We start from the raw sequence: 14,208 nt of genomic DNA, 5'->3' as shown, positions 1-14,208 counted from the left end.
CAAAAATTTAAGGGAAAGCAGGAACCCAGAGAGGGAGGCAGAAAATAGAGTGGCAAAGCCGCTTCTCCATGAAGGCATTTGCCAATCCAGGTTCACCTGTGCTTTGGTTTTGGTGGCTTCTCTGTTATGTGGGAGCAGAAGTACGGCTCTGGCCTCAGCTGTGGTGAGGAAGTTTACATGATACCCTCCTTATGTTAACCTGGGAGCCCCAAACATGCCCTCAACTTCAGTGTGAATCAGAGCTCCCACTCCACCCCTGCTTGCCACAAGAGACAAAATTAAGGTTACCTTGGCACTGAGCAAAGCAGGATTAAAAAAAAATCTGTCCCTAAAAAGTTGTGACCATTTTTTGCACATTTTCAGCCCAAGTTCAGTTGCCTGATTGCTACATGGATCCTCACTTGCTAAACTTGATGTAAGATGACCCAGGATTTTAGTGTCCCCACGAATAAGGAAGCACTAAATATACATATTTCTTTACCTTAATCCCCAAAGACTGCCTACAAGCGATGTTTCAAGGACAGTGACATTTACATAGTGAAAAAAAATCAAGCAAACAAAAAAACATGAGAACCAATAGAAAAAAGGAAATAAGAAGCAAACAGAAACGTTTCAAATATTAGAATTATCACACACAGATTATAAAACAACCACACTTACTACGTTTCAGAAAACCAAAAGGAAGCGTGAAAATATCTATAGGTAACAGAAAATTACAAACAACGAACTAACAGATCAGAAAATAATAAAATATATGGGGGCAGGCCCAGAAAATAATAAAATATATGGGGGCAGGCCCAGTGGCGTAGCGGTTAAGTGCGCATGCTCCGCTGCGGCTGCCCGGGGTTCAGATCCCAGGCGCGCAGGGATGCACTGCTTGTAAGGTCATGCTGTGGCGGCATTCCATGTAAAGTGGAAGAAGATGGGCACGGATGTTAGCCCAGGGCCAGTCTTCCTCAGCAAAAAGAGGAGGATTGGCGACAGATGTTAGCTCAGGGCTGATCTTCCTCACAAAAAAGAAAGAAAGAAAGAAAGAAAATAATAACATATAACTTTTGGAAATGAAAAATAAAATAATCTACTCAATGTACATATTTAGCAGCAGACTGGAAGTAATTGAAGAGAAAATCAATTAATTAGATCCAAAGAATTAATCCAGAATGCAGCACAGAGAAAAAAAGAGATGGAAAATAACAGCAAGACTTTAAGAGAAGGGAGAATAGAGTGGAAAGGTCTAAGATTCTCAGTTAAAGTTCAAGTAGGAGAGAAGAAGGGAAGGAGGCATAGACAATTTGTGAAGATTTAATGGCTAAGAATTGTCCAGAGTGTTGAATCACATCAATTAAAGAAGCATAATGAAGCCTACATGTAATAAACTGAACAACGCAGAAGATAGACAGATGAAGAGTGACTCTTACAAGCAGACAGAGGAAAAAGAGATTGCCTCCAAACAAGTGACAGTCAGGCTGACAGGTAACTTCTCAGTGGTGACAATGGAAACCAGATGATATTGTACTGATCTATTCAACATCTGAAAGAAAAGAGCTGCTAGCAAAAATATCCTTCAGGAATTGGAGTGAATAAGGTAATTTTCAAATGAGCGAGTTTGGCAGCAGCAGACCCTCACTAGAGGAAATCCTGCAGGTACACTTCAGGCTAAAGAAATGCGTACAAAGGAGTCAAGAGCTAAGAAGGCTACAAATACGTAAGCAGACCAGAGTGACTCGTACCCATATACGACAGTAATAATCATTGTAGATTTTTAGATATTTTTGACGTAAGATATGCAATTTAAGTTCTTCCTTATATTCCTAAGAATTCTTCTGTGAAGATTCATAAAACTCGTCACTATTTTGCGAATTGGTTCTGTGTATGTGTGAGTGTGCATGCTCCAGATTGGATGCTGACATGACAGAACTGGACTAAGGGATGAGATGGTGGTTCAGGTGATTTGGGTACATGCAGATCACTGTGTAGCTAATCTATGAGTGAAGACATTTAGGAAGCGTGAACATGGTCGTATTATCATGGCACTTAGTAGAGAAGAATTCCGGTGTTTATTTTATAGATAGGTTGAGACGAATAAGTTCACAAGTTAAGAAGGAAAATTCCTTGGACCAAATTAATTGAACTAATCAGAAGAGGACGGCAGCAGAAGTTCACACTACAGTTTAGCACCAATTTACTGACTCAGAAACGTGATTTAAACTCATATCAAACTGTGAGAAGGAAATATTTTGACTCTTCGTTACCACTAATAGAGAAATTCTTATGGCTACCAATAGGTCAAGCAGAAGCTGGAAACTGTGTTGATTCAGAAGAAAATACAAGGCAAAAATTTCCATGGCTTTTTGGAGAGAAAATTACCCCTCAGCTTTTCCGAGGAAAACATTAATTCTTAGAGAACAGAAGCTATTAATAAGCATGTCAAGAAACACGCCGGTATAACCCAGACGCTTGAAAGCCTGAATGTGTTTTAGCCTTCCAGTGGAGCACAAAGCTTAGACTGGGCTGAGTTCTCTGTAAACCACCACAGACGGAAGACTAAACATGGATCCTGCAGCACGGTGAAGTGAGGATGGTCCATATGTGCAGTGTTGTTATGGACTTCTGCCTTGTGGGAGTCAGGCTATGAATTTTATGTATTTTCCAGTCAGTGGTGAGAGCTGTGTAAAACTGTGACGTGGAAATCATGTGTGGGCAGGGCAAAGGCTTAGTGACTTAGGTCCTCAGAAATGTGAATTGCAGCCTTAAAATGAAGGGTACCTTCTCCTCTGCCTTGGGCATGACTTCAGACCTACGTGCCTGGAAAGGAGGTCTTTATGGAGGAAAGGAGGAGAGCACATAACTCTTGCTAAAGTTGAGCTCAGAAAGAAGGAATTTTTGGTAAGCTCCATTTTGCGGAACAAAAGGCAGAGGGAAGAAGTTCAGTCAAGTTCTATGTATCTCGCAGAAGAAAGTTAGCAACTATAAACCAGAGACAATGACTCAAAAATTTGTGTGATTCCTTAAACCTTGAAGTTTCTAGTATTTGTTATTATTTTTATAATTTCATTTTTCTAGTTACTATGGCTGTATAACAAACCACTGCAAACTCAGTGGCTTAAAAGAACCATTATATTACACTCATGGAGTCTGCAGGTCAGGAATTTGGACAGGACACAGTGGAGATGGCTTGTCTCGGCTTCACAGTGTTTGGGTCCCCAGGTGGACCCAGGTGGGAAGACTTGAAGATTGAGGATGACTTAAAGGTAGGAGCCTAGAATTATCTGAGGGCTTACTGGTTCCTGTGCCAGGTGCCACTGGAGCACCTACCCACGGCCTCTCTGTGTGGCTTGGTGTCCTCATTCACAGCCCAGTGGCCTCAGGGTAAGTGGACTTTTTACATGGTGGCTCAGTATACAAGGTGGCAGCTGCTTCGCCTTTTCTAGCCCTGCCTCCGACGGCATGTGGTGTCACTTCTGCTGCATTCTATTGATTACAAGCATGTACCAAGCCCCCCTACGTCACAAGCAGGGACACAGTCTCCAACCCGAAGTGAGAGGAGTGTCAAGGTCTCATCACAAAGGACCATATAGGATGGCAGATGTTGTTGTCGCCATCTTGGGAAAATGAAGGCTGAAACATTCATCTGTTTCACTGTAGTGACTAATAGTAAAACCTTCAAAATAATTTATGTCTGTGTGGGAAAATTTGCTTTTGGGGGAAACAAGGGAAATAGCCCTGGCACCTCCCCAGACTATCAGACCTCCTGCAGAGGCTGATCAAGAGAGCATCGGAGTTGGTCTGGGCTGAAGAAGTGACTCTGCTAATGACACTAGGAAAGCCTGTGACAATCAGACACAGGCATGCCATCTTACTGTAACATGTGCTGGGTCAGGTGGAGGGCCACTTACAACCTTCCAAACTTCTCACTTTTCTGCCCGTTCACAGATCTGAAGACACCTGTCATGTACCTCTAATGGTCTTGATACCCTGAGTAACAAACGCAGGGTATCTTGGCAGAACTAAAATCTATCTCACTAAGTGTGGAGAGCTTGTTTGGCAGAAGATCTACTGATGTGATTAAGAAGACTTTAAAATTAAAATCCAGGGAAATGGAGGAAATGTGAATCTAAAATGTAAAACAGGGAAGTTGAATGAAAATAATACATAACCCTGTGACTTCAGATGGAATTCTGCTGGTGCAGAGTCTGAGATGACAAATAAATTTACTCTTTTAATCAAAAGTAATAAAGCTTGGCACCACCTGTCTCCCTCTCCCTCCCTCCTCTCCTGTTTCCTGTAAACACTCTGCTTTCCCAGAGTCCCTCTTTTTTTCAGTGAAGCAGGAGTCAGGGAAATTTAGGTGCCTCTCCCTTGATAAATAGATCACATTCCTCTCCTACACCTTCCTTAAACACACACCAGATACGTATTTTAGATTCTCTGTTAGAGGTAGTTGAAGAGCTGCCCAGACATTGGAAAAGGAATGTAGTCACCAGAACAAGATTAACCAATGGCAGGAAGGGTGGGCCGCTTAACTGGCCACACCTCTGACAACTCATCTCTGTGCTATCCACAGAGAAGGAGCACCAGGAGGGCCATCAGATAAGGCCTAAAGCCAAGGTCAGTCATCTCCACCCACCTGAGAAAAGAATGAAAGGGGCATTAGAGAACTCCCTCATCACATTCCGACCTGCAGTAGCCTAACACTGCTGGATGGAGCAGGTGCAACCAACGTTGCTGTGTGCCTCATCCCCTCCTCCCAAGCTTCATGCAAGACTTCAACATGCCAAGAAATGTATGGCCACTGAAGAGAGGAACTACTCTAATCGCAAGACAAGAAGGACAAAACCAGCAGAATATCCCTGCAAACTGAGAGATCCCTTTCCAGTAACATGAACAGCAATGGGCTACCTTAAAACAAAGCTGATACACCAGCATCATCTCGTGGATGTTGCCCAACCTCCAGGCTCCTTTCCCCCCAGCAGAGCAGTCAGCCTTCAGGACCCATACCATGCATTCGTCCTAAGGTTCTGGTGATGTCCTGAATGCAGAGTCTCAGGTGCTGCAGAGCTTGAAGCAGGGAGTCCTGGCTGGGCTGCATGATGGCATTCACTGCCTGAACAAGTGCCTGGGGAGGAGATTCATTCACTCAATGCATTAGCATTCACCAAAGTCTGCTGAGGTGGAGTGAGCTGCAGAGCTGTGGGAACCCTGGGGAAGGGCACCCTCTGACTGCTGGGCTGTTTGACAGGCTCCCCCAGGAATGCTCCTAAACTAGATTTCCGGTGAGGTATGCCTGAAAGGAAACTCCCTCTGGGATAGACCCCTGGTTAGGTTTTTCTGGATCTTTCCACTGACTGTACTTCTTAATATACCTCTCAGGGGCCTACCTCTATCATTTTGCTCCTTCCTTCTTCTGAATTTATCACACATTATGATCATCTCCACCTAGGACACCTCATTCCTGAGCTCTGTCTTACATAAAATCAGACATATTCTGTAGGGCCTCCAGCTCCAGAGCCCCCTCCATCATGAATCCTTCTCTGTCTCTAGCAGTTTCTACCTGATTGGAGCTATACTTGGAAGACCAATATTTTATTGTGTGTCTTTTGATGGACTAAACACATGGATGAGAGATAAAAGGACCATAAAGTTTCACTTTTGGGAGTGAAAGACAGAGCTATATTATGCCACGACTGGTCACCCTGCGGAGGACACAGTAAGCCCTCGAAATACGCTTACCAGGGAAGGTGGTGAGGGAAGACGTAAACCTACCCTAAATATGTTCAGGCATGACATGGATTTAGCGGATCACCCACTGCTCCACCATCTTCTGTCTTATCCCCGTCTTTTCTGTCAGCTGCCTAACCCTTGGAGGAATTCAAGTTTGCAGGCCCCCAGGGCTAGGTAATCTCAATTATGGTTATTTTCCTCTGAGCCTTTATACAGCAGTTCTCTCTGCCAGGAATATGTCTGTCTGTCTCTTTCTGTCTCTCGGTCTAATTCCTATATATTACTCAGGTTTTAACTTTAGCTCTCATTTCCTCTGGGAAGCTTTGCCTGACCCTTCAGGCCTGGATTAAGTTTTAGACATCTTTTCACACAACACTGCATTCTTTTCCTGTTACCCTTATATATGGACCCATCTTCCTCCATTGGATTATGAGCTTCCGTGCGGCCAGGACAATGTCTGTCTTGTTCCCCTGATGTTCCATTGCCCAGAACAATGCTTGTTTGTTGACTGGACAAATTCAACAATTCCAAGGTTTACAGGAGTTGAGGAAAGGGAGATATCTCTGTGGGCAAGAACTTAGATCTCTTTCCTCAGACATAAACCAAGTGGGACAAGGCCTGTGTTCATCTATATTGACTAATTCACAGCAGGGGGAGGGACTGGGTGGGAAGTAAAGCTCAGACAGATTTCTCATTTAGAAACAAAATAGTGCTGTGAGTGAGAAGATACCTTAATCCCAGGTACTGCTGCTTTCTCCACCAAAACAGTCACCAGTATAAAACCACGCAGGCTTTCTCCCCCAGGAAGTGAGATGATGGTATCCAAGTTCCTTGGGAAAGAGATGACCACATGGTTAGAGAGGTTCGGCCCACAGGTCCCCTCAGAGTTAGACAACCATAAGTGCAAGGTGGAATCAGCAAACAACTCTTTCCTCTCCACAGGACAGCCGAGGATGAGCACCACCTTCAGCAACATTCAGGAAGTCAAGGGAATAGATCTCGTCAGGCCCAAGCTCACCTGACCTGAGGACTCTCAAAGTCTAGCATGGCCCTGCCGGTCCTGGACCACCCGCTCAATGGAACAGCTGAAGCAGGAGTGGGCGGGCACTGCGATTCCTCACAGGGCCAGGCTGCTGCCCATCACACCATTCCTACCAGAAGCACGGAACTGCAACGACCACAGGCCACAGCTAATTCCACGCTCCTTTTACAGGCAGGAAACAATGGCCCAAAGAAGCAAAACAGCCTCAAGATCATACAGCTGGTTTCATACAGTTTCACAACTCAGGCTACTGCCCTTCCTGACCAGTCATTTCCCCCCAAATGTTGTATAATAGAGTGAGAGCTGGAAGACTGTTACAAAGAAATCATTTTTAAATGATCTGTTATCATACAGATTAAAATATCCCAGATGTAGATCTAGTCTACAAAAACCTAAAAATTTCACTGCATAAATCACTTCTGCCTCTAATATATTAAACATGAGAAGAGATAAAAAACAAATACAAAAGAAAAATAAGTCAGGAACTCCACAGTTCCAGCAGTTACATTCGCGTGGGAAGTGGCGTCTCCACCTGTCCATTCCTCCATCTCCTGAGCTGCAGCTTTTATACTGAACCCCTTTATTGAGCTGAGGTTTAGTGATGGGAGAGGCAACATCAATTTAGAGGCTCATTTTGCTCTCTGGGGAAAGAGGAGCCTAAGGATGTCTGGACCAGACCTGCCCCACGAGCTCTAGTTCGTGTAATAACAAGACATTTCAATGGAATTCTCATGTGGCTATAGCAACCACTGCCCGCAATTTGGCCTTTCCTAGAAGTTATGGTGACATGAGAGACCTTTCTCAGATCATTAGACTTCAAAGAATCACAGAGAATTAGAGAATTGGTGAATTTCTTTTTCTTGCATTGCACTTTACTTGTTTTATTATATACAGATTGGAAAATATAGTAAAGAAAATTAATCCCATAATGCCTACAAGGCAGAGGCAACCATTGTTAACTTTTGGCACATTTCTTTTTAGCCTTATTTTTTCGGGCTTTTTTACATGGGCCATATACTATACATACAATTTGGTATGCTTTCTTTTTTGTTTTATTATAAGCTTTTAAAGTTAGAGTGAATTCTAAAGTGAGTGAAGGATTTCAGAGAACTTACCCGATATCCATGGGTCTAGTCAAATTTCAGTTATTGACAACCACAAAAAGAGAAATAAAAGAACAAATCAGTTTGTAAACCAGATATGCCTTCTGGGGTCACATGTACACAGGTATGCACACTCGTATGCAAATGCAGATGCACACACATCCATGCACACTTTGGATGTCACAGGTTGTGACTAGACAGTGGGTCACTGTGTGACAAAGAGTGAGCCAAATCTCAACTCATATATCAGTCCCAAAACATTTAGTTATGGCCATCATGATCAATTATCTTACTCCTTTTATATTTTTGTAATTACCTGAAACTCACATTTTTCTAATGACTATCCTACTTCTACTCATCTTTTAGCACCTACCTTGGATCAAGTTCCACCCTCTCATCAAGCTTTTTCCTGGTTTTTAAAGCCTGCTATAATGTAGTTTCTTTGAAAACCTAAAGACTGTTCGTGTCACTCTTTGACTGTCATGCACTGTTTTGTCTCATTCTTTAACCACTGTGGGTGTACTTTGCTTCCATTTCTCTCATTTCTTCATAGCACTTAACTCTGTACTTGGCATATTAAAAGACTCCAAAAAATAATTATCAGGAAGAGTACCTACTCCACCCCAGGACTGTGTCTGCATCTCTGGGATTAAACCAGCCCTGCACTCTCACCCACTGAGAGACTAGCTTTTTGTTGTTGTATTTTTGACTTTACCATCCTAGTCCAGCCATCTCTCCCTTCAACCTCCCCTCCGCCTCTCTTTTTGTTTGAATCAGAAATACAGTTTATTCAATATTCAATGTCTTGACCAGAACCCCTTCCACACATATGTCTATTGTTTCTTTCCATCCAAATCCTGAGCCAGATTCAGCAGCTTTCCATGGGAATGTTGCTTGCCAATTTTGTTGTTAAAGCAGAATTGGTCGAGGATCATAATTAATAATTATAGAAAACATAAAATCCTGGGCTGAGAAGTCCTTAGAGAGAAGAGATGGCCCCATCTCACTTCCTCCAAGGGGCACATAAATTAGGCCCAAAAGCTATGTTGTTTACTAAGTATTTAATCCCTTAAAGCAGAGTCTCATCATCTCCTCTGGCAACCCTGTAGTCACTCCTAACACTTATGCTAAGGAAGTTCTTCCTCTCATCTAACTCAAATGTCCCTTCAAACTATTTTAGTAAGTCATGAAAGTACTATCTCTTGCATCTAGGGCCTGAAATAAATTTGGTTGTGATAATGAAGTTCCAAGGAAAATTTAATACTTCAACTCTTACATCTCATTCCATTTATTGGAATTTCTTGCTTGTTAAAAACTCATGCTGGGGCCAGCCCTGTGGCTTAGCAGTTGAGTGCTCGCGCTCCGCTGCTGGAGGCCCGGGGTTCGGATCCTGGGCGTGCACCAACGCACCGCTTGTCCGGCCATACTGAGGCCGCGTCCCACATACAGCAAACTAGAAGGATGTGCAACTATAACATACAACTATCTACTGGGGCTTTGGGGGAAAAAAAGGAGGAGGATTGGCAATAGATGTTAGCTCAGAGCCAGTCTTCCTCACCAAAAAAAAAAGAGGAGGATTGGCACGCATGTTAGCTCAGGACTGATCTTCCTCACAAAAAAAAAAAACAAAAAAAATCTCATGCTATTTCTTTTTTAGACAAATGCCAATATTCCCAGCCCAGCTTCCAAAGGAATGGTGCCAGGTGGGTAGAATAGATAGCATCATTAATCAGATTCTCAATCCAACACACCTAGAGCACCTACTCTCAGTTCACCCACAACACTTCATTTACGATCACTGTATAATGATCGCTTACTGAAGTCCCTGGTCCTAACTGACTTGAATGGAGGGCATGCTAGGGAACAGTAAACAATTTGGTGAGAAAGAATGAGTGAAGTCTGATTATACAGGCGCTTGAAGGTCAGGCTGAGAAATTCAGATTTGATGTGGAAGCAAACAAGAAAACTAGCCTGCACCAGTGTATTCAGAGTGAGTTGAGAGGAAACTTGTGGGAACTATGATTTGTGTACTTGTGTTCAAGGTCACCCCTTCTTTGGAACCATAAAGCAGACAATAAACATGAACATCTCTAATCACAAAATAGCTGAAAACACCTGGGCCTTTCTGGTACGAGAGTAAAAGCTACAAGACTGCCCCTTACTGAGTTTCAATCTGTTCAAATCCAAAGCACTCTCTCCCTTCCTTACCCTTCTGGATTCCTCATGGTCCAATTTGTCAGCACGAAGTCTGAGTGGACCAGGATAGGAGGGAGCCCCAAGTTCCTGGAGACTTCAACAAAGGGAATGGCAAGATTTCTCGGCAGAACCTTTCAGACATAAATCCAGACAATTAGCATATTCTAGAAAGAATGCAGCAGAGGAAGTCATCATGGTTATCTTTTATTCCAACAATCCTGTGGTAGAGAAAGCACCTGGGGCTAAAACTGGAATTATGTGAGTGACCTGTACACACACACCTCACTCTCATTAACAACCTAGCAGATAAACTGTTTACAAATACCATCTGAAATATATGTGAAAATTACAAAATTGGAACACATACATACATACATAGTATAAAATAATCCCTGAAAATTGACTGTTCAAAGAAGGGCATTTTTAAGCATGAATTGGGGGCTAAGTTGACGAGCAGTGAGAAAAAAATCTTTATCTCTGTATCTATCCATTTATCTATAGATAGACATATATACATAATATGTAGATGTATGTGTGTGTATAAAACTAAGAGCATTTATATATGTGTGTGTGTGTGTTTAAGTGTCAATCAGGGAACGGAATGGGGAGGACAGAACATTTCATCCTGTGTGGCAGCCGACTGTCATTCACTTCATAAGTCAAACCCAGTAACAACTCAAGTAAGTCACCTCAAGACCGTCCCCACTCACCCCCCAAGTTATCTGAGGAACACCCTGAAGAGCCTTATCTGCCCACAAATCCAGAAAAGCTACCCGGAGCCACAGTGTGGGGTTTCTATTCGTGGACAAGGCTAAATGAGTCTAACTCCAGAAGAACATTCTCCTGCTCCCAGGTCTCACTTCCGTTTTTACTTCCCCTTAAGACAGAAGTATCTCTAACAAAGCCCTGCTTCTGCCTTTGCGTCCCCTTAGCTCTTTAGATAGATTTGGGACGGAACCATTCCTCAGGTAGAAAACACTAAAGAGCTTTAAAGAGTTCTGAAGTTCAGATGTAAGGCTAGCTTCCCTCGGGACGCAGGGGATGAGGAGGGCAGTGCAGAGGTGAGGTGTCTTCTTAGCTGAAAAGACGGAGAGTATACAAAGAAAGTAAGAGATGATCCAAGCTGGGGAAAGTACACAGACACACCTCGAAGCTGGAGGCTTCCTCCTCTGTCACCCTTCTCCACCCATCCCCCCAGTTAGCATTATGTTTAGAGAGCAGAAGGGGGAGAGAAACCCAGGGGGATGTTCTGTCGTGTGCCTAGATTTCAAACTTTCCAACATCGGATGCACGTTTTTTTGAAGTAAGATGTACTGACATTTAAAATGTCTGAAGCAGCTCTATCCTCTCCTTCTCTCTCCTTTCTCTTTTCCTTTCCTTTTCTCAGGGGAGTCTCCTGCATTTACTTGAACAGTAAGAAATAGGATCAACCAGGCAAACAAAACAGGCGTGGGCTGTTCACTTAACCATGGAGTCCAGAAGAGGCGGGCTCCCTGACTCCTGGAAACGGTGCATTTACAAAAGATGAAAGGGAGTCATAATTCATACTGTGGGCTGTGGAACTCAGAGATTTCATGTCTCCAGGTTCAGGCCGAAACTATAAAAAGGTAGGCAAAGATTCTGAAGAGATTTAAATGAATTGTTAAGAAACAGATCAATAATCAGTAGAAAGAAAGCATCATTAGGAAAAAAATAAAGATTAGTGTTGTAAATGTCAATGTGTGCCTCCGGGGAAGGAAGCTGGCCTGAAATCAGAAGGTCTCTGTCTGGCCATGGCTTTTTCACTAACTTGCCATCTGTCCTTAAACAAGGAATTTAACTTCCCTAGTCCTCAGCTCTCTGTCAAATGGGCACAGAGTACGTAGCTCTACTTACCTTACGAGATTGTGAAAATCCATCAAGATACCATATGTGTATAAGAATACACAATGCTGTAAAATGCAAGCTATTTTATGAGCTCTCAGAACTTGTCTTCAAATGCAACTCTTCAAGAATTCTTGGAAGAGGGTGCCGGAAAAAACAGACTTGAAAGCTAATGAAAGGGAGAAATGGCTACCATTTCTAAAGAAAATTAAATTCCTAGTCAGGGAATAAAAGTCTTTCATTTAAACGGGCCCTTCACCCTCCCTCAACTCATACCCAAGAAAAGAATAGGAAAGGACCCATTTTCCAGGAAAACAGGACAGTGCCAAGCAGAGTGTGTTCCTGGCTCAGCAGACCCACCAGATGACCTTCATGTTTTTCCTCACCTCTTCGGGCTTTGTCTCTCCTTCCTGCCAGATATAGCCCGTGGAAATAAAGCTCAAGACCAAGTGGGCCAGTCGCCGTTCCCGGTGGCTCTTGAGGAACTGGCAGCTCAGGAGGGGCATCTGTTCGAGAGAATTATCAGTTGCAGGAGTGGGAATGGACATAGGGGTCTGTGACTTGACGGGTCTTTGTGGGTGTAAGGAACGGGTTCCACTTCAATGAAGGAACTAAGAGCCTCCATGTACACCCATTTCTCCCCTGATGCTAGGACCCTGCAGCGTAGGAGGGATTTCAGACAATACTGTTCAGGAGGTACCTAACTGCCCCACTCAAGCCCCCAAATTGTCCCCATGGTTGTGCCAGACACCAGTCACCATCACTAAAGTGAGAGCTTGGTTAGAGTGTTCCAGAATAATTAACTCCCAAGACTGAGACCATTTATTTCACAGGAGCCTCCTGTGGCAACTTCTACAAGCCTGTCCTATCAAGACGTCTCTGCTTACTGGTATCCTCAAGCCCTAATAACAACCCCGTGCTGTGGCCGTTACTCTCTCTAACTCCTAAGCAAAGCCAGGCCCAGTGGAGTTAGGAACTTGCCCAAGTCTCCAGAGGGAGGTAGCTGAGCTGGGCCAAGTGGTTGTTCAGCCCGTGTTTGAACTTCCCAGGGACGCTGGCTAGGTCATTTCACCTCTCCATGCCCATTCCCTCTTGTCAAAATGTGTCACCGCGAGGTTTAAAGGTGGTTCTTTATTGAAAGTAACACCCTGTAGAGAAGTCAGTTATTACTGACAGCCCCACCCAAACAAATATTACCCGTTTCCCAGTTTTGCTTGGCCCAGCCCTGCCTGGCTTGCTTGACACAAACAACCTCTGATCTCCAGCTTCCGGGCACACCCCCCTCCTCGGCTTTCCACCTCCCCCCCATCTCTTCCTCAGTTCCAGACACAGCTTGAGCTAGATCTTTCCAGGTGCGCCTCTCCGGGGCGCAAAGCCCCAGAAGGGGCGGCGCTGGACGTCTTGTGTACCCCTTTAAGCTCCAGACCCCGCGGAGGGGGCTGAGACTGGTGCCCCTCCCGCCCAGGGTCCTGGCAGCTCGCGCTTGAGCCTCAGCGACAGAATCCTTCCTCCGCTGTCCGCTAAGGGGCAGCCTTTCCATATCTGTCGGCAGGGCGCCAGCCTGCCTGGTCTTCCTAAGAAATGGCTCTGGGACAGAATTGCTTGTGTAATATGTGCTAGGCTTGTGAGTGTGTGTGTGCGTGCGTGCGTGTGTGTGGGAGGGGGACGGGGTGTTCCTGAGATGTTCCTTTTTAACGAGAACCAGCCTGAGAATTATAACAGCAGTTATTTATTAAGTATTTACTATAAGGCTCTTATTCAAGAGTGTGCAAGGCAGGATGCTAAAAACTTCCCACGTAGAATGGTACTCCGTCTTCCAGAGAACCCACAAGACAAACTGAAAGTCAGAAAAGGTAAGACATTTGCCCGGAGTCACAGAGGCAAGGTGCGGTTTCACTTCTGCTGACCACAGCCCTGCTCTCTCAAATGAGCACTGCCTGATAGAAATGAGAGCCACACGTGTAATTTTAAATTTTCTAACAGCCACATTTTAAAACTAGTAATTACTTTCAATAATATATTTAATCTAGGTCAATATACCCAAAATATCATCAACGCCTAATCAGTGTAAAAAATGTTGAGATATTTTCCAATCCCTTTTTATAGTAAGTCATCAAAATCCAGTATCTTACATCTCAATTTGTCCTAGTCACATTTCAAGGGCTCAATAGCCACCAGTGGCTGCAGGGTACCTACAGTGCAGCTTTAAGGTAAAGGAATAAGGTCCAAGTTGAGAATGTTCTCTTGGTTAGAGGTTTTTCTGGAAACTTCCTGCACATTCCA

The 14,208-nt window shown here is 43.9% G+C and overlaps 1 protein-coding gene across 1 annotated transcript in view; it reads right to left on the bottom strand.

Annotated features, from left to right (window-relative positions):
* The window catches only part of IDO2 (indoleamine 2,3-dioxygenase 2), a 54,738-nt gene that overhangs the window by 17,525 nt on the left and 23,005 nt on the right, over positions 1-14,208 (bottom strand). The window contains exons 3-7 of the mRNA XM_058525402.1: positions 12,312-12,431; positions 10,075-10,193; positions 7,879-7,893; positions 6,452-6,551; positions 4,999-5,116 (exon numbers count right to left, since the gene is read on the bottom strand). Of these exons, the coding sequence (XP_058381385.1) occupies positions 4,999-5,116; positions 6,452-6,551; positions 7,879-7,893; positions 10,075-10,193; positions 12,312-12,431 (472 nt within the window). The remainder of the gene's footprint in view (positions 1-4,998; positions 5,117-6,451; positions 6,552-7,878; positions 7,894-10,074; positions 10,194-12,311; positions 12,432-14,208) is intronic.

Source organism: Diceros bicornis, chromosome 29, assembly GCF_020826845.1.
Source record: "Diceros bicornis minor isolate mBicDic1 chromosome 29, mDicBic1.mat.cur, whole genome shotgun sequence".
NCBI lineage: Eukaryota > Metazoa > Chordata > Mammalia > Perissodactyla > Rhinocerotidae > Diceros > Diceros bicornis.
This window is presented reverse-complemented; position numbering and strand designations above follow the sequence as displayed.